At 37.8% G+C, this 21558-nt stretch overlaps 1 protein-coding gene across 1 annotated transcript in view; it reads left to right on the top strand.

Moving 5' to 3' along the window:
* The window catches only part of LOC113990327 (E3 ubiquitin-protein ligase Midline-1), a 48728-nt gene extending 37140 nt beyond the window's left edge, over positions 1 to 11588 (top strand). Inside the window, exon 2 of the mRNA XM_039386250.1 lies at positions 10846 to 11588. Within this exon, the coding sequence (XP_039242184.1) occupies positions 10902 to 11588 (687 nt within the window). The 5' untranslated portion in view covers positions 10846 to 10901. The remainder of the gene's footprint in view (positions 1 to 10845) is intronic.
* The last annotated feature ends 9970 nt before the right edge of the window (positions 11589 to 21558 follow it).

Below are 21558 nucleotides of genomic sequence, written 5' to 3'. Positions count from 1 at the left end.
GTTGCCAGAGCACAGGCATAGCTGGGTAGTAAAAAAGCATTTTTCATTCATTTCATGAGGCTACTCAGCATGGCCTTTCCCAGGATCAGGATCTCCTTGAATACAGAAGAGGTGTACAAATCAAACATCACCCATATCTCAGGGCTGGAGGGAACTGGGACTCTAAGGAACAAAGACACTGTATAGTGACAGCTCAGAAAGACATTTCACTCAGCATAGTGAGCTTAAATTTGATACTGGACCTTCTGGCTGTCGTACAGCAACAATGCAGACTGCAAATTACATTGCTGATCCAATGTAGCCCTTTTCTGCTCTTAATTTCTTACTTTGAAGTAATGAAGTCTTGCCACATATTAAAAACGTGAGGCAAGATTACGTGGCTGTGGATAATGATTAGTTTTGTCTCAGGTCTTTAAAAGCCTTTAAAGGATAACATTCTTAAAGGATGCAAATGCATAGATAAAAATATTTGAGATCACTATTGTGGTATGTTTCTAAGTAACACTTTCTCAAGGAATAAAATACACATGGGCATGCCCCTGGTAAGCAATAAAGCATCACTGTCTCTTTGCAAAAAGCACCAGCTGATATGACTTAGAAAGTCCTCAAAAGAGGTTAAGTGGAAACTTGTCATTTTCTTAGTATTTGGCTTTATTTGCAAAGAATAAAGAATAAGACTTTGCATCTCATTGTGAGTAAGTGTGAGTAAGGTAGGGGTGGTAAGTTACTGCACAGGCTGGGTTGGGATACCAAACCTTTGAGTGTCTTAGGGGCAGAACAACCACAGCTTGTCTACCACTACATGCAGCTCTGTATGTCTTTAACTTCTCAGTTGATTTTGCAATTTTCATTTTGTGTTCTCTTGTGTCAGAATCAGAATTTTTAATCATGCACTATTTTACGCATGCCCTAACCATTTTGGGTTATTTGGGTTAATGCTGCCATTTGGTAATGCTAATCAAGCAGAGGAGAGGACTAGTAAAGTAGTTACTACACTCCTTAGTACTGTGAGTGGGAGAAACTTAAACCTTTGAAGCCTGTTAGAGAGTTGCAGTAGGATAGCAGGACGGACAAGGATGAACAGTTGGAAGGACAAGGGTCTTGTAGCTGGTTTGTGATCTCCATGGAGGAAGCAGGAAGGCAAACTAATATTTTGTAAAAAAACCATATGAATAAAATACAGAAGTTGAAGTTAGGGGTGTCGTGTCAAGCAGGCTGGTCTTGAGACTTACTGCAGACCCTATTGTGTCTGGTTCTCAGGAACTGTCCATGTGCCCTTCACATGCAGCAGGGACCAGACCTATCCAAATGCAGAAAAATCCCCATTCAGTGGTGTCAATTGGAAACAGGTTGCTCTGGGATCATTCTCCTGTGACTCAATTCACTTTTCTGTGTCTCCTCAGTGACACCAGTAGGGCGGGAAATGTCCCACTCCTCTCAGGGCAGGCCTCAAGGTCTGGTGAGGACCCATGTGGGGATTCTTCTTCCAAATGGAGGAGTAGTCCTGCTGGTTTCCATTTTATTATTCCTGGGCCCAGGAAACCTGAGCTGAGTGTTTCCACCAGTGATAGAGGTTTTTGTCAGAGGTCTAAAACAGATAACCTTCAGAGCACAGGTATAATTTGTTCCTTATCCTCCACCTTCCGGGGTTTCACAACTAATTTCCCCTTCTAATGACCTGATTAAAATCTTGATTTTTAAATACACTATTGTCTTAGGGAGTTCAGTGTACTGAGTATAGCAGGCATAAATTAGGAGCTCTTCAGTGTTAAACAGTGTGGGTTTTTTGCAGTTGCTAGAATCTCTTGATATTTTCTGCAAATCTGAAGAATATAACTCTGAAAAAATGTGTTCTTTTAAAAAATCTTTAATAGACTTTTTTAATGTTCACATATGAGGACCAGAGAACAGGATAGTGAGAGGTTAATGCTATATATCTTGTAATGTGACTGTAAATACAAGGAGCTTTAGTTCATAAAAAATACATCTTGCAGGTAGTTTAAAAGTCCTGTGTGGTGGGCGAAGTCACACTCTCATACCTGTAGCAGTTCCTGGGACATTTCTTGCTGTTATTTTTGCTCTCTTTTTGATAAGAAAGCAGACCTTGGTGTTCTTCCTTGTGAACTTATAATGTCTTTGTCTAGGTGGAGGCAATGATTATGAATTTAAGTAGTATTAACAATTCCTTTTACTTAACTGTGGGGAAAGAATTCATAGAACAACTTGGTGGAAAGAGAATGCAGTAATTTCTTTCAGCCACCCTAAGATCTCCTGAAAATTTTCTGTAGCTTAATGGCCCCAGTGTTTCCAACCTGCACTACATTACGTATCAGTGTGTGTGAACACATGACTGGAAGGAATGTGCTGAAACACATAGGGTATTTCTGTTGCTGTATCATCTATGCTAAAGATCAGAGTGTACCATGTCATCTAAGGCATTACACAAGTAAAATTCTCAGCTGGAGAAGTGTAAGAGATTTCCACCTCTACTGTGCAACCAAAGCCCTATGAAAACTGGTGGGTTTGGGTGAGTAAAATTATTTTACCTTCCTTTTGCTGCAGAGTGGCATCTATCATCTAGGAATCTCTTAGCTTGAAATGAGTGAGAAAAAAATGGTGTGGTATATAGCAATTTGTCCCTTTTGGTAACCTTTTGAGGTTGCTCCAGTTGTCTCCCATTCAGACCAACATGTGAACCCGATGCCTCCACACTTTTTCATATATAGCTATGATATACTCCAGAATAAATACCGGTTTCTCAAACGAAGAATGTGAATTTAGTTGAAGAGGTTTTTAGAACAGACTTTTAGCCATAAATTTAATAGGAGGTCACTAATGACGCCAGTAGACCTATGCTGATTCACATGTGTTAAAGATTAAACAATCCATTGCTTTTCTTCCCCTAAAGAATTTTGAGGAAATATTAAATCTTGTATCTAAAGAATGTAAAGCTACAGGAGTTGCAAGAATATAAAAAATTGAAGGTCAAAATGCATTCCAAGTGTATAGTAGTATAGGTTTATGTGCACATGTGTAATATTGTACTTAATATATTACTGTAGATAATATTAAATCAGCAATTTCTTGATTACTTTGGGATTTACAGGACATGATCTTTTTTTTTCTAGTCTGTTAGCTTTTGAGCCTTAGTTATTGTTTTAGCTCCCATGAGAAGGAATATGTGATGTTGTGCCAAAGACCTGAATTCTGTGAGGTGTTCTTGTCTCAGTGAATAACATAACAGGATTCAACTTTTTGAAAATATATTCTCCTACTACCATATGTTTCAATCAGAGAGGGATACTGTTGAGGCTTTGTATCACTGCAAACAGCATAGCAGACGCGCTTTTGCTGTATTGATATCGTTTAAATATTACAAACAACTATCTCAACATCATGGAAACGCTGCATGTAACTTCTGGACAAGGCATCATTCTTTTGTCAGTAGAAATGTATGAACATGATGAACTAGTAATTTTCTTTCATGCTGAACATTTGTTTTTGTATATCAGGAGCTGTTGAACAGACACTGTCCTTTGAATATTTATTAATTTGCACTGCTTTGAGAAAAAACGGTGGGAAAATATGTAATTGCTTGCTTCAGGTTGTATGCAGCTTGCTTTCTTTAGTGTTATAGAAGTTTTCATCAGACATTTCTAAAGAAAAAAATCAGAGGTTTGGTTATTAGTTTTTTTACTCTACTAACACAAACTACACTATTTACATAAATATATCACTGATTGTGCTGCTGGTGATTACTAGCATCATGACTACTCACAGACTTCAATGTCTGTGCTGCAAAAGGTAAAATCTGTAATGGACTTGGGACAACCTGGGGTATGAAGCAGTTCATTGGATTAATCACATTTGAAATGTTCATTAAATGGAATATTGAACAATCACATTCACTCGTTGGAAGGAAAAGTTGTTCCCAAGACAATTTTTTGTGTATCCTTAAACAGCATAGAAAATGGCAAGAATAATATTTTCTTCTTCTTCTTTTATTTTTTTTTCAGAGTTAACAGAAGAAATTGAAAGCTTGTTTGTTTTTTTTAATAACCCATTGCAGGTTTTATGACAAGAAAGTAAATTAAAATTTTCCTTTAGTGGTACACTTAACAGAAAAATGTTACTATTTCAAAAACTGCAGCTATGTATGAATGTTAATAAACATTTATGTTGAATGTTAATAAACATTTATGTTAAATGTTAATAAACATTTCAAAAACTGCAGCTATGTACAAATGTTAGTAACCTGCCTAAGCACTCCATAGTTTATTGAGGAATAGTGTGTGTGTGTGTTGACTGTAATTCCCCTTGTACTATAAACGTAGGATACATACATGGACATACACATGCACACACAACACATTTTATTGCATTTCATATGTACATGTTTATATTTTGTATTAAATTTCTTTTCATATTCATATAAGGGCAGTTCAATAAATTTGATTTTCTATCCAAAAAAGTTGGCTAGTGTTTTCTACACATATACTTAATCTTCAAGTGTTTAGCTCAGCCTGTGGTCTTGTGTCCATTTATTAATGTTCCTATGTATGAGTTTGGAGGACTAGGGCTGAAATGGCCTTGCTGTAGCAGGCATTCCATAGTAGCCTTAACACAGTAAATTGTTAGAAAACATTAACAGGAAAAATGCTATTCCGACCTGCTTGGGCAGATTTTGATCATAATTCATCAAACCATGACAAACTCTGATTTTACCAGAGATTTTTCAAGGAATTTTGGAACATATCACATGTCCAACTCTTTTGCTCAGTGCTCTTTTTTCAGTAAGATGCTTACAATTTCCAGAATGGCCAACAGCTCTGTTTCTTTCTACAATGACAGATAGTTCACTACAATTTAAAAATTTACGGAAACAGCTTTAATTCATGCCATGAGCTCCACCTTTACAAGAGTGGAAAATGAAGTTTTGTAGGACATTTTCTTTCATTTGTTTTCCACTCCTGGTAGACTGTGCTCTCACATGCTCTGAAAATTGCAAGATCAACTGTAATAGAAAAGGATCAGGAGGCAATGTGTGGCATGTTAAAACATTGCCTGCTAGTTTTATTGTAATAGCGGGGGATTTACTGAGTGTGGGGAGAATTCTGTAGTGTTTTACTGACAAAAATCTTAATATAGTAGAATTTTTGGCATATATATTTTTAAGTGTCATTTTATATTTTTTGTAAGTTGATCCTGGATGGACATCAAGTGCCACCAAAGCACCTCTGTCACATCCCTAGTCAGCTGGGCAGGAGAGAGAAAATATAACAAAAGGTTCATGGATCAAGGTAAGGACAGAGATCACTCACCAGTTACCATTATGGCAAAAGAGACTTGACTTTGGTAAAAAATTAAATTAATTTCCCCATCAAATCAGAATGGGGTAATGACAAATATAATACTTTGTCTCCCCTCCCCCCCCTTCTTCCTAGGCTTAATTTCACTCCTGATTTTTCTGCCTTCTCCCCCTCAGCAGTTCTGGAGGATGGGGAATGGAGGTTGCAGTGAGTTCATCACGCATTGTTTCTGCCACTCTTTCCTCCTCAGTGGGAGGACTCCTCACACTCTTCTCCTGCTCTGGCATGGGGTCGTTCTCATGGGAAACAGTTCTCTCTGAACTTCTGCAATGAGTCCTTCCCATGGGGTGCAGTTCTTCACAAACTGCTCTAGTATGGGTCTCTTCCAGAGAGTACAGTCCCTTCAAGAACAAGGCTCCTCCAGCATGGGTCCCTCACAGGGTCACAAGTCCTGCCACAAACCTGCTCCAGTGTGGGTTTCCTGCAGGGTCACAGCCTCCTTTGGGCATTCACATGCTCTGGCACGGCCACAAGAGCTGCAGGTAGATATCTGCTTTGCTATGAATCTCTGCAGACTGTAGGGAGACAGCCTGCCTCACCATGGTCTTCATCATGGGTTGCAGGGAAATCTGCACCTGGAGCACCTCCTTCCTCTCCTTATTCACTGTCCTTGTCTGCAGAGCTGTTTCTCTCACATATTCTCAGTCCTCTCTTCTCTAGCTGCAATTGCTTCTGTGCAGTAACGTTTTTTCCCCTTCCTGAATCTGTTATCCCAGAAATGCTACCACTGTTGCTGCTGGGCTTTGCCTTGGCCAGCAGTGGGTTGTTCTTGTAGATGGCTAGCATTGGCTCTGACAGATGCTAGGGAAGCTTCTCACAGAAGACACCTCTGTAGCCCCCCAGCTACCAAAACCCTTCCACACAAACCCAATACAAATACCATGTTCCAGATTAACTGTGCTAGGTTAGGGTGAAAAATGTTCTTTGACAATATCACACTGCAATTACTTTGTTAATACAAGAAACTTAAAGAACTGTCAACATTGATCATCTAATTAATGCCAATGAAAAACAGATAAATGTAAAGACCTTGTCAGGTCACCAGTCGCTTCTCTGGTGAGCATTACTAGTTAGGTTGAAGTGTCCATTACTAGTTAGGTTGAAGTGTCAGATCCAACTTTAAAGAATGGTGTTAATCTTCTTAAAGTATTTTATTACTATGACATTACCAGGTCATATTGTATTCCTAGTGGATGTTTGGCTTTTTCCTTAGGAGGTAAGCAGGATAGTTGTTTTGGACATAAATTGCAATTTTCTGGTTGGCATTTGGGTGCAGAAAGAGTGCTAACCAGTGTACAGGAGACATGTACAGGTACTGGCTGTGAGAACAGCTCTGTGTAGCAGTGTGTGCTTTGCAGCATCTTTCCAAGGTCAGGTGATTTCTTCAGAATATAGGGCTGTGTTGCTCCCTGCAAGGAAGTGCTTACAGCTCTGGTTCATGGAAGTCTCCCCTCACCAACACTTCCTGGCATGTTTATCCTACTGCTTCTATGTACTGCTTTCTGTACTTAAAACATAGGAACCATCCACAGCACTGGCACTCCCAGCAATGAAAAATCAGGAGTCAGCCTTCATGGGCTGATTTCAGTGCCACCCAATTGCCAAATTTTGCTACAGATAGAAATGTTTCAAAGAATGATGAGCCCTGGCATGATGTCCTCCTCAGGAAATGTGGTTTTGATCTTTGATTACTAGGATGTCATTAAGTTCCATGCTAACAGTCTTCTGGACTTTTGGCAATATCTCTAATCCGCAATTTTTTAAGTATAAAGTAAATGGAGAGTGCAATACAACCTTTTTTCAGCATAGCATTTCTTCTAGTTATGAAACAGTTTTTTCATCTATTCAGCTCTACTGGTATTTAGCATACTGAAATTTCTGTAATTCGGCTTTTGTTTTAATTTCTCACCCATTTCTTCTGAAAACTTTTGTGTGCGCTTCTGTGCAAATGAAGGCATTAATACCACCTGCAAAATACGTCGTGCTTCTAACCGGAGGTACAGAGATGCTAATTCCACTAGTGTTAGTAGAAGTCTTGCCATGAACTACTTTGACAGTAGGATTTAAATTACTGCATGTTTACAACATACTACATAACTAATCATTATGTGCCTGGTGAGATGTCACAAATTCAAAGTTACTTAAGTATATTTTTGATTGTTAAATAACACTTGCTTGTCAATCTTTTATTTTGATATATGTTTTTAAAAATACCTCCTGTGAGTAGAAAAATAGTATTTGTCATTTCAGTGACATTTTGGTAATAGTATAATTTTCTACCAGTAATGCCATATTTTTGCAAATAGGAAATTATGTACTTGAAATTCCTTCTTTCCTTTCTGTGTCTGGAGGCCGTCTATGTGGCTTTCAATTTTTGAGCTATGTTGAATATGGAATACAACCACGTGCATACATAAACCATACCTATTGTGCTTCTGCCTAGTCTTTCAGTTTTCTGTGGCTAGAGACTCTTTACTATTCTCAAAGAAAAAAAAATAACCTCAACATGAAACCTTAAGGCAAGGGCCAGTGAGTTTGAAAGATTTTAAAGCTGGATCATCAGCACACTGATCTGTACTTCAGACACCAATCTAAAAGTGAAAGCAGAATTGCAGTGGCTTTAAGGAGTACTCATTGGATTGCCCAGAAAATGCAGCCCCTCTTCAGTGACTCTCAAAGGATTCATTATACAATCCCAGATGTAGTATGTTTTGACTTATTTGCAACTGCAAAAGAAAAAAGGGGAAATGTATTTTTTTGGTTTCTATTAGTGTGCTCAGCTTTGATTACCCTGGAAGATAGGCTCTTATTCCAAGACATTTACAGTCTGAGATCAGATTTTGGCACCCTTTCTCATGCTGAATAGCATTAGTTAGGGCTGAGCTGCTGCTCATTCAGGTCAGATAGATCAGAATTAGTCATCAGTTGAGATGGTGGTATTTGTGTAGAACCCTGATGGTGATTCAAACATCTCTCCATGAGGCAATGATGCAAATGTTTTTTGCTGCTTCTAGCTGTTTATCTGTACCTCTCTTTTATATGAGTACCATAAAAATACCTTTGGTTAAAAAAAGTGCTTTAAGAAGGAAACTGAATGAATGAAACTGTTTGGCACACAAAGAAGCTGGAGGAATTTTGTACAGAAAGATTAGCATACAAGAAAGCCTGTACACTGAACATGGTCCTAAGAAACCAACCTAAAAGGCTTAGAGGTTTTCACAGGCATACTAATAGATGAGCAATTATTAGTTTGTCTTTTTGAACATTGTCTCTTGCCAACTCTGAATCCCTTTCTCCAGTGCAGCATTCAGCCTGCAGGATAAGTGGATGATGAGGTAGACAGTTGTGGTGTGGAAGGGATTCAAACAATGTGAATGAGATTTTGATCTTCTGGGACTCCTGTGAGACAGAGAGTGAAGAGGAGGAAAGACAAACTGGTCTTCATTGCAGAAAAGGCTTTCATCTCTTCTGTACTGTGTGGCTATGGCTGAGAGGGGAGTTGTCTTCCTGCTTGTATTAAATTGCCAGACGCTTAATTTTGACCAGATGCACCGTGCAATTATGGCAGCTGATGGATAGTTATAAATGAATTAGTCTTTGGCAAACAACTTTATTTCAAGAAAGATCAGCATCACAGAAGATATAGAAAAACAAATTTTATGACAGGGTCAGCGCGTTTTTTAAATGCTCAAATTTCTTGGCAGAATAAAAGGACACATTAGTGCAAAGAGGCAAAGTATCCTAATTTCTAAGCATACCTCTGGAACAGACGCCTCGCTGCTCTTCCCACACAGCAAGGAGGACTAAATACTGATGGACAGTCTGAACCTTGCCTCTGTTTGCTGAACTTTCCTTTTTGCTGTTTCGTATTGAGGTTATAGGTAGCATTCCTGTCACTGCCACCATGCTCCCCACACTAATTGTCATGAAGTACAGAAGGTTCAAGCATGCTTGGTTCCCAAGGCTGCTAATGAGCCCTGAGCTCTTCTCACCCTTAATGAATCAAGGTTTGTTTGTGGGGGATTCTGGTCCTTCTGTCCTTTTCCCTGGTCAGGGGAGGAGTCAAGAGTTCACACAACTAAACAATGACTTTACAGTGTAAAGACGATGCAGCTGTGCCATCTGAAGCTGTCCTCAGTTATGAGCAACAAAGCTTAAATACATTGTACTGTGAAGAGGTACAGCTCTGTGAGTGTGAAGCATAGCTTTTGCTTCTGCTTCACTGACCTGTCTGCTTGCGGCAGCGACAGGCTCTTGACAGGAGCTTAGGCAGGGAGAGCTGCGTAGGGCGACTCTTTCAAAACCACACTCTGTAACACTGAGCACAGGAAGGGAAGCAAAATGAAGTTTTAGTTGATCTCTGATGGGGGTGTACTGCTACCTTCTCTGGAAAATCCCATGCCCTCCATTGAAAAATCATTGAAAAATCCACTTCAGATGTTTAGTAAGTTCACTAAAGCAGGCAGTAGTTCATATGTTTTAGCAGTAGAGAGTATTCATAAAAAAAGTGATGCTTACACACTCACACACAAACTCCTCCTAGCAAATCACACAATGCACTATCTCACTGCACTTTACTGTCTTACTGTCTAGAGACCGTTCTTGTACAAGAGGTTAGAAATTTGGGCTAAACTACCTTTTGCCATCTACTTAATTCACCTTCCTTTAGGCATTTCAGTTATGACACTGTGCGCTCCCCTAACTATGTTTATCTTACTACAAACATGTATGTGATATATTTTTGGCATATGTATACAGGTATGTATGCACAAAAGTACAGGTACATATAAATACAGCTGTATATGTTCTTGAAATACATAGGAATAGATTAGTATATGATATATATCATACATATTATATGTAAACTATCACATGCTTCCCTAGAAACATTATTCCTTGTGTATATATTCATATATATATTTACACAAGTAAACTTGGACATGTACTGTAAATTCCATGCTATTTCTATAGTAGCAAATGAAAATTTCAATCTGATAAAATAACTTTGTTAATGGTAGTAGAGATTACAAATTTATCAATTATAATACTCTGGACTAATCCTTGCACAAAGGTGAAGTGCTTATTTAAAAAAGTTTTGGTAATAGATGAGTGAAGCCAAAACCAGCATCTGCAGAAGAAATCTAATTTTGCTGTAATAGGCTGTTTGAAGACCATCATTTTAGGTTTTAATAATGCACAGAAACATCTGCTGTTTTCCTTGATTGCATGAAAGGGAAAAGGAAAAAAAATGAAGGCGGCTTGGGGTTTATTCATTCTTAAGTGAAAAGGGAGGGTGGGAAATAAAACAGTCCAGTTTTAAATACCTTGATATGTTCATGTGCAGGTTCAAAACTTTTGATTGCTCTCCCGCCCGGCGTGGTGGGTTGACCAGGGAGCAGTGGCGAAAGTTGACAACCCCCCATGGCTGACCCCTCATGTTTTCTCTCGCCTAATCGAATTTTACGTGTGTTTCCAGATAGCTGATCAGCTTCCCTGGATTTCGCTGACGCCACAGGAAAGCTTTGCCTGAAGATGGAAACACTGGAGTCAGAACTGACCTGCCCTATCTGTCTGGAGCTGTTTGAAGACCCGCTGCTGCTGCCTTGCGCTCACAGCCTCTGCTTCAACTGCGCACACCGCATCCTGGTCTCCCACTGCGCCACCAACGAGCCAGTAGAGTCTATCACCGCCTTCCAGTGCCCGACCTGCCGCTATGTCATCACCCTCAGCCAGCGCGGTCTAGACGGGCTCAAGCGTAACGTCACCCTGCAGAACATCATCGACAGGTTTCAGAAAGCCTCGGTCAGCGGGCCCAACTCCCCCAGCGAGACCCGCCGGGAGCGGGCATTTGATAACAACAGCATGTCGTCCTGCGAGAAGGTCCTCTGCCAGTTCTGCGACCAAGACCCTGCCCAGGAGGCAGTGAAAACCTGTGTTACCTGCGAGGTGTCCTACTGTGAGGAGTGCCTGAAAGCCACTCACCCCAATAAGAAGCCGTTCACTGGCCACCGTCTCATTGAGCCCATCCCGGACTCCCACATCAGGGGATTAATGTGCTTGGAGCATGAGGATGAGAAAGTTAACATGTACTGCGTGACTGATGACCAGTTAATTTGTGCCTTGTGTAAACTGGTCGGGCGACACCGTGACCATCAGGTGGCAGCTTTAAGTGACCGTTATGACAAGCTAAAGGTCAGTGCTACCTATCAGCTTTCCTAGCCAAGCAGTGTGTGGTTGGGAAGGAAAGTACCCTTCAGTTGCATGCTAAATTCCTTGTTCGGGCAGGGGTTGGGAAAGGTGGATGTGCGATCTCTAATCAGACGAGACACAAATGCACATCTGTATGTGTGTTTGCTCATCACCATTTAAAATGTGTCAGATTTCACTTTAAGAAGAATTTCTCAGTTGTGCTTTGATTTCTCTAAAGCTGTCATAAGGAATATGTAGTATATACTACTCTTTAAGTGAATTTCCCTATGTACCTGCAGCTTTATTCCTGGGAGTTGGCAAGGTATAGTGCTGACTGCACATACACAGGCATTGATTGAAATGTCAGGCATTCTTTGCTGTTGATTATTTTTCATTAAGTTGCTTTCATTGTGAAAAGCCCTTCACATCACCACTAACAGGAGATGCATTTATCTGTGCTGGCTTCAGGGATGCCAGCTGCCTGTCCAGCCAGGGAAACCGAATGCTGGCTCCGCTCTTCCCGCGCTGCCTCCCACCAGCCTCGCAGGCAGTGCAGTCCTGAAAACAAAACCAGAATTGTTTCTGAGCTTGTTGCATTCCCACAGTTTGGCAAGCTTCTGGCACATCTCCTGCCAGGTAACTGGAAGCCTCTGACAGCCTGGCCCTGCACAGGATGCCTTGGGTGAGGTAGCAGTGGGCAGCCAGGTCTCAGGGTTCTCTCAAGGTTCTCAGGGTTCTCTCAAGGCTCTCAGGGCTGCTGGCAGAGGCAGAGCTCCTGCTGAATATCGAGGCCAAGGTGAGTGACCTCCCATCCACCTGGGTGTACATTTCTCTCATGCCAATTCCTGTGCTGCTGCAGAGCCAAGGCAGGAATTAGGCATCCCACACTTACCTCCACCCACTCCCTCCCTCCAGTCTGTGTGTGCCTGTGGGCAGTGGGATTTTTCAAAAATGGACTGTAATCAAGAAATCACAAGCGTGGAGAGCAAAGCTTATCTGCCAGGCTTCTCACACAGAATTTTGAAGGTGGAAAAGAAACTGAATTAATAGATTTAACTAACTTAAGTCCTTTCAGATAAAAATGTGTGGCTGCACACACGTCTGTGATAACTTCAGGTGATTGCGGATGAAATCTACATACGCATTCTGTGTGGGTGTTTTGTCTTTATGAATATGCAAACATGCAGATCATATTCTATGATTATATTAACATAATGAAAGACACTTCTCTGCCTGGACCCAGGAGCTTACTTTCATCTCTTAAAGATGTTATTTACTAAGGAGGAGTTGTTATTTTTGCTTTCTTCTTTTTCTAAACTGATCTGTTATTTTAATAGTTTCTCCATTGGTAATGTTGAGCATGAGCTATAAACATGAATCGAAGATGCATGGATTTACTGTGCTTTTTAATAATCCAGTGAGTTTACATCCTTAACAGGTGCTACTATTTAGTAAGATAACAGCGTATGGTTTATCAATGTTATACCAGTAGGAATAGACTACTTAACATGAAATACCTTCAACATTAAATACTGGATAAGTATATTTTTGTGGATGTAAAAAAGTAGTAAATGTTTCTTAGTACATAGACAATGAGAGTCTTGAAAGAAGACTTTAAAAGGCATGTCTTCTCTCTTGATGTCTTTGACTCCATATTGCAGATAGTTGTGAAGAAGATGAGGGTATTTTTGCACAGTCTGTGGCTTTTCTGTGCAAAGATGCCTGTTCAAAAAAGCATCTTTGCTCAGGCTTTAAGAAGGTGCATCTCAGAAGCACAAATAACATTTGCATTGGATGTTACCCAGTGTAGCTAACCTGGCAGAAGTCTAATAAAGTACTTTCCACCAGTTTTCTGGAAGATTAATTAAAGTACTAATTTAATGGTTAGCGTAGTCCTAGGCCAAATAACTCTTGCCTCATACCAACAACTCCTGACATCATTTATGATCATCTGTATGATTTCTTTTGAGATGTGGACTGTCTTTGTACCCACACTGTATAAAACAAGGTTACATAGACAATTACTAGTCTATGTGAAATCCTATTCCTATTGTCTTTGTCATGAAGCAGCCTATTTCACGTTGCTACTGCCAGTGATGAAATCAGTCACGGCAATTATGCCAGCAATTATGACACATTTATGCTCTGACTCCAGGAACAGTAGACTAGGTGTTTCCAATCCAGATCCGGCATCCACTCTCTGTTCATAAGAAGATAATCTGAAACCTACGTCTTCCCTTTCCCCATTAGATTTCTGTCTCAGCAATTTGTTCTGGTTTATAAGTCAATCTCAGAAAATGAGATTTTCAGATCTGTAGATTGGCATTTGCCCTACAAGAAGTGAAAGAACAATACTGGATCACACCTGTGTCTGGTAGATGATAGGCAAGAATTTCAGGCCCCTTTCCACTTTCAGACCTCCTCTTCCTTCATAAACGGTTATATGATCTCTTGAGTCACTGGTCTTTCTGCTAACATAACATAACATAACAAAGACTGTGCTTGCAGACAGTCTTTGTTAACTTACAGGTAATGTACACACACCTTTTGCAGACTAAAAATTCAAATAGATCAGAAAATCTCCACTAGAGAAAATGGGTTGTTGCTTGCTATAAATCTGCGGTGGCTTTTTAATATACATGGGGTTTGATATGTCTTTAATTCTGAAAGAATGAGAATGAGGTAGCCAGTGGTATAGTACATCAGTTAAAAAATATGTGGTTAATTTTATCTTTCAAAAAGAAAAGCTAAACCACTTCAAGTGACTCTTGTGATTTTTCTTTTTAAATGGACACGCTGTTGATACTAACAACAGCGACTGGTGTTCCTCTGGGTGTTAAGCTATGCTAATTACTCACATTCTCTTGCAGCGGTGTTGCTAATTGTTTAAACAATATCTCACCCTTCATTAAGCATAGAACAAAAGATGCCATTACAATCTAGCTCCTTTTGTGACAAAAATGAAACTCCTTAATTAGGAATTCTGTACACTTGTCCAACAGAGGCGTCTATGCCGAAGTGTGTTTAACAGTCAGTGTAACAGCAACTGTGGACATCTCAAAATGAGGAAGTGTTTTCTGTAGCAACCATCCCCAGCTCTAAGAGGTGCTTTTGTTTCTCAACTTACGCTGGGGTTGAGGAGACTGAGGGCACTTGTGTTCTTCCAGGAGCAATCCTTTCTTTCTTAGCTACACGATCATGGGATATACCTTTATGCTTATTTTGGTTTAGTGATTATAGATGTACTTTGGGTGTTTTTGGTTTAAAGTGGATCATACACATACACATATAAATAATGAAGAAAACAATAAGCCATGACTAAAATAGAGAACAGGAAATATGCTGGTGACACACTAGATTTATGAGGTAGTGGTCAAAATTATGATGTAAATTAAAAATAATTTTTAGTTGCAAAAATTTTGCAACTAAAGAGAACTTTAACCATCAAAATAACTAATGCCTGTGCTTACTGCACCATATTACCTATAAGAAAATATTCATAGATAATTACTTTTGATATTGATTCTGTCACTTTTGTCTTTTTGCAATAAAAAGACAATTTAAAAGTATAGTCTTCTTTTTTCAGAGAAAAATTATAAAATTACCATTGTTCTATAGATATATTTAGACTCATGAAAGTGGAAAAAATCCCAATAGGTAAGATTTATTTTGAAGAAGGGAGAATATTTGAGGGAGAACAAACTTACAAGGTGTGAATGGAAAGGTATTGCTAATTTAATATTAGCAAAGAGCCATGAAGAGGTGTAACAAAAGAGAAAGATAAATGGTAAGACATATTTTTAAATGGTATAAAGCCAGAACAACACTATTGAAAGTGATTTTTTTACTTGTCTTCATATTTACTGAGAATTTGGCCTCTGACAAATATCTTCTTGCCAAAAAATAATTTTCGCACAATTTTCATACTTTCTTAGATCAAGAAAGATCTTCTGTTGAATTGAACTTCTGTAGGTTAGCTTTGGTTCTCCATATTTTTTTTGAAATTTATTAGCACTCATTTGTTTTGGACATGTTTATGAAGTCAGAGCAACCCCTCTGAATAGAACTCAGCAATTCCAGAAACAAAAGGGAGCTTCTTGTTTGTGTGGTTTTCACCTAGTTTTAGTGGCAGAATCCATAGACATCTATTTTTCCTACATTCAAGATGCAAGGATTCTGTTTTCTATGGTGTGTCAATTCAACTAATTGCAAATAACTTTTTTGTTAGAAAGCAGTCATAAATTGTTTCCACATAGGGAGGGTTGCGTTCAACTCTTATAAATCTACTTTGACTGTGTAAAGGTGGGAGACTTTGTCAAATCCACAGCTACTACAATAGAAAGCAAAAATATGTCTACTTCCCTGCTACATATCTCACGAATTAAAAACTTTTCATATTTAAATGCCTTTGCAGATATACTGGCAAAATACGTGTTGAAGCTTTCCAACTATTTTTATTTGGCATTGTTTTGTAATGGCAGCTTGGTCATTGATTGATATATGGTGATTCTCTAAGAATCCAGCATTTACAAATCTGTACTCCAAAAAACAGTGGGATTGACAATCCAGGAACGTTGGTTTCTAGACTTACATATAAATATATTATACTTGTACATGTAAATATTTTCTATATACATTTAATTCATTTTATGTCCATATTTACATTGCGTCAGTATATAAAGGAAATACTAATTTATTAGTATTTATTTATTTATATTTAGTATTATTTATTTATATTTATATAAATACGAAGTTACATAATACAATATGTTGGTATTTATGTGAAAGTAGAGTTGTTTGTCTAGCATAGAAATATGGGTAATTTTTAGTAATATCTAAGTTCATGAATATCTAGAATCTTGAATTTGAAGAAATACACATATGCCTATATTTTTGGTAAATATGTACAGTGTCACGTACATGCGTAGGTTAGTAAAAGTATATTCTATCACATATATATATATAAACTACACAATAATTACTTTATTTCCTGTCTATTTTTAGTATTCCATGCATATATATTTTTTTTAGTAGTTGAATATATTTACATCTAAATTTATATTTTCTTTGCATACCCTTAGCTTTACTAACTTTATATTTAAAGGAGCTCTTTTAAAAAAATCCAACTGATATGTAAAGACATAGTATGTCAGTGTTATAGTGATATGTGTTATTAAACATTTAGATAAATGGCACTTTCCCTTACATTGTACTGAACAGATTGAGAGTGTTACTTTTTATAGTACCAGTTATGCAAGTTTAACATGTAGTTAAAACACTATATACAACCTAACAAAATGCAGAACTCAAGGACTTTCATTATTATTAGATTAGATGCACCTTGATATATTATCTGGTATTACTTAATTATTTAACCCAGCAACAGATGCAAAAATATAACTAACTGTCTGTGCTTCTGTATTTACAAAGATCCAAAAATTTTAAGTTGTTCCATGGAAGAAGATTGACATAGGAATAAACTATTTGACTACAACCGTTTTCCAGCTACATTTATTTAATTACATTGACATATAATTATGAAGGCAAACTTTAGAACCTTGTCTCTTTAGTTTAGTGTTATCTCAAATGTCTGTTTCCTCTGCTTTGTATTCTTTGTCAGAGTTTAGAAGGATAATAGAAAGTGTTAATACCGAATACCAATATTAGTCTTTTATGGCAGGAGTTGTGTGGGTTTTTTATTTTAGAAACATTTTGAGGTCACTCATGGATATGACTGTGCATAATAAACTATGATTTTACAATAGTTCTAGGTACTGTGAGGTTGGTTTTATTTTATCTGCCTAAGTTCCTTTAGGTAATATATGCCATAGTTTTTCAAAACTTACTTTCACAAATTTAACAGTTGGCAAACCTTTCACATACTATTTATTTCCTTCAATTTTATTGGAAATGATGGTGTTGAAGACCTAATCTATTCCGGAAGAACAAAAGAATTAAACAAAATTGTGAATAGTACATTATTATCTTTGTTTTTGTGACTCTGATTTCCGGGGAAGCCAGACTAGGAATTAAGTAAAAGGTACTGTCGTACTTTTCCATGGTTCTGGTCCAAACTGTTCAGATAACAGACTTTAAGAGGCCATGTTCAATCTCCAAACTGGCATATTGTAATGGCCTCTTGATTGACCCTTTGTTGCTTATGTGTTTTTAGGTAATACGGTGCTTGAAAGTTGTTGGTGGTAATGTAATGAATGGCAAATACTTCCTTGCAATGCGAATTTGTGTTTAAACACAAATAATAAAGTGATAAACATGGAAATTAAGCAAATAGATGAGTTTAAAGGCAAACAACAAACTGTTTTAGAACATTGGGCACAGGCTGACCCTTTGTGTAGGAATGCGGTATCTCACTACCAGAGTAACGAAGACTGGGTTGGTTACAGGAAAAGTAACAAACAAGTGGTCTTTCAAAGGCAGAATATTTGTGGGTTTTAGCATAACAGAACATTTCCTTATAGCTGATAAACAGAATGAGTCAGCCAATTGTTTTAGTGCTTTACCAGGGAATGTTAAAGCAAGTTGGATGTGTAAGGATAAAACTACTTAATATGGAAAGTAGCCACACCCCACAATCTTCAGTAGCATTCAGAGGTGAGTGGAAGGGTATAGATATATATGTCCATATGTTAGGTATGTATATTCTGAACTTATTTTAAAGCATAACATCATTTGAATGCAAATATATTAAAAAATAATGTGACAGCAAATATATTTTTCAGACAAATGTGAAGGTGGTTAGTAATAGGCTTCAAATAGGAAAAAAATCCCACCCCAAAACCTGGATGTAAATATCTCCCAAATAAGCACTGGGGAACACTCATTATTCAGATTTTTTTCAACGTTTAATTTAATATGTTAGATTGCTCCATGAAGAGAAATTACTTCAACTCTGCCCAGTAATGACACACAATCATAGGAGCATGATTAAAGCATTTTAATTCTTCACCTTATGTTGAATAATTTTTGAATAATTTTCACGACCTCTTGCATTTTATTTTTTTTTATTGTCTGATCTCAAAACACAAATTTAGCAGTGATCCTGGTACACTACTTTCAATTTTTGGCCTTACAAGTGTACATCTATTATGTTTTTCTTTAGCCCTCTTTCTTCAGCAAAATGTTCACTTCCTAGAAAAATGTCAATACTTGTATGTGTCATTAGCATTGTCATCCTATACCTAGGTTTTTATACCAAACAGAAACAGTACCTAATTTGGAAAGTCTGAATGATCTATGGCAAGGGAAACTCCTGCAGAAGGTCATGGCCTGGAAAGCCGCGTTGGGTTGCTAAAGCACTTTGAATTCAAAGCCCGATATGGGTGATAAGCCTGTGTGTTCCCTTTTTCTCCCATCTGTGTTTACCTCTCCCCAAGACCAGTCATCCAGACCCCTATCTCTGCTGGCGTCCCTTGACCCACTATGCACGAAGCCTTTTCTTACGCTAGGAAGGACTTGTTGCCCTCGAGAGCAAGCACCCACATCAAGGACTTGGGGTGAGGATATTCCTGCCCTTCACAGCTTTCATGTCTTATTTATAATGTGCTCTTGCAAATCTATTTTCCCCTTATCTAAAGTCAGTGAAAAATAAAGAAGGAGCAAAGAAAATTGAAAATTAGATGATTTTATCAAAGTGTGACTATGCTGAGTTCAGTAGAAATGTTTAAGTGATAGTGCATTGTCTTCACCAGTAAAATACTTATAACATTGTGGGTAGCTAATAAATATGTAATACATAACTAACTTTCTTGATGATGTGCCTTGATGGTGCCAGCAGGATTGCTTTTTACGATAGCCTTTTCTTTTTTGAATTTCTACGGGCTGGAGTGGAAGTATTACTTTTTTTACAGATTTCTGCTTTCTGTGACATGTAGGTCCTATGCAATAGTTTATGACTGTGGAAGGGAAGCATCTACATTGTTATTTTAATGCCTAAGACAAATTTACTTGAGGGACTGGACCTTTGGATTGCTTCTGTACCTTACAGGTCCCCTTTGTTAAAGCTTTCCTACCTGTTTTCAGCTACTCCCAGGTGCCAAGATGTGAGTCTTTGTCATAGGCAGAATTGCACTGCAAAATTTAGAAAATTTTGTGCCGCCTACTAGCACCTGTGTGTTTGCACATACACCTTATCTCCCCTGAAAGAGCTCACTGAAACTCTGAGCACTGAAAACTGGAAAGGGAAGAAAAAGACAAACCACATTCCATAGTCAGGAATATAGTTCTGTATAAATATTTTTCCTTGTTTATCTCAATTACAATTTTTAGGCTATTTACATTTTTTTATTTATTACACGCACAAAGTTGCATTGGTTTGACTTTGAAAGTAAATGTGTGGTGGTTTGTGTTTTTTTCCATGCTCACAAAATTTGCATTTTTGGAGAAGTGAAAATTTCCCGTCAGAATGTAATCTCAATCTTATATTTTGAAACTTCGCAATTTTAGCTTCCTTACAGTTTGTTTGCCATAATAATATAAAGTAGCAGTATGATTCTATAATTATATTTTACAGCATGAGAGAGATAAAATTCAGCACAGATGAGAAATGTAACTGGAGTGCCTGTGGTTAGCTTTTTCTTTTGTTAGTTATCTGTTTAATTAGTTGTGATATTGAGAATGATCTTCCAAACTACCTCAGACTCCTCATCCATAGCCTTTTAGTGGCCCACAAAACAGTGGCTGCAGAAACCAAATACTGAAAATTTGAAAAGGCAAGGATATTTTGGTGGAGTAATTTACAGTTTCATACCTATATGGAAGTTGAGGGGTTTTTTGAGAAAAAAGAAAAATAAAATCTCTGTGAGCATTTTTAACTTTGGAATAGACAACATTCCCCTGTACTATCATCTCTGCCAACCACGTCTGTAAAGTATAGAAATTAATTTACTTAATTTTACTATGATAATCCCCAAAAGCTCAGTTCAAAAAAGGTCCTATAACATAAGATCTTGTACAAGTACATGTAATCCCAGCTTCAAGGAATTCATTCAGCTATGCTTAGCGCAAAATACAAAAGGAAGCATGACAGGTACGCAGACATTTTATGTGGTCATGGTAATATTCCAGTGAGCTGTTGACATCATGTAATGGCCAAGACTAAATAAGAAAGAAGTTTTAAATTAATATTGGCTAGTTTCACTAGTCAGTGGAAGCACTACTATTTGATTTCTTGTAATTATTTTGGTTTGAAAGACAATAGTCTTAGCATTATGTTGAAAAGCCCGGATTCTTCATCTAAGAAAAGAGGTCGCAGTGCAATTCCTGGTTCTGTATGTGCCTTATGTGCCAGTCTAATAACAGATTAATTCTGATGTCCAAACTGATGTTAATACACTGTTATAACAATGCTCTTTATTGACTGAAAATTTACACACCCTAAATTTGGGGAAAAAAATAAATTCCGAAATATGAGAGAATGTCTCATATTTTATGAGAAATTCTGTTCTATCTTGTAAGTGTTTAAGCTTTAATTTCTTAATGAAATTATTGTTTTGATGTCATAATCTTTTTCCAAAGGATATTCTAAATAAAATAAGAACATGACATAGTGAGAAGAGGTCTTTCATGTAACATACACATCAGCTCATTACGATAAGTAGCAATGAAATGTATAGTCTTTTCTTAAAAAGCTAAAAAGTACAGGCAGGCCTTTTCAATGCAATTACTTCTTAGTGCCTTACTGCATTAATCATTTCTTACACCATTACTCACAGTAGACTCACCAGTTGTGGGTGATAAATCAAAGTTAATACCAAGACAGATGAAGATGGGAGCAGCAATCTGCTATTAGACTGAGTGAAGAGATGGGAGTGAGAGGGGGATAGAGCTCTTGGATCCCAGGACTAATATCAGGTTGAGATTGTTAATACAACTCTTGTTTTGGTATATGTCTAAAGTCATAAGCCACTGCAGCATTTTTTTCTGTATTGTTTACTGTAATTCTACCAGTAATTCACACACATATTTTAAAGATATGCATACT

This window comes from Pipra filicauda, unplaced genomic scaffold (assembly GCF_003945595.2).
Source record: "Pipra filicauda isolate LSUMZ 115617 unplaced genomic scaffold, ASM394559v2 scaffold477_size481170_pilon, whole genome shotgun sequence".
Classification (NCBI taxonomy): Eukaryota; Metazoa; Chordata; class Aves; order Passeriformes; family Pipridae; genus Pipra; species Pipra filicauda.
This window is presented reverse-complemented; position numbering and strand designations above follow the sequence as displayed.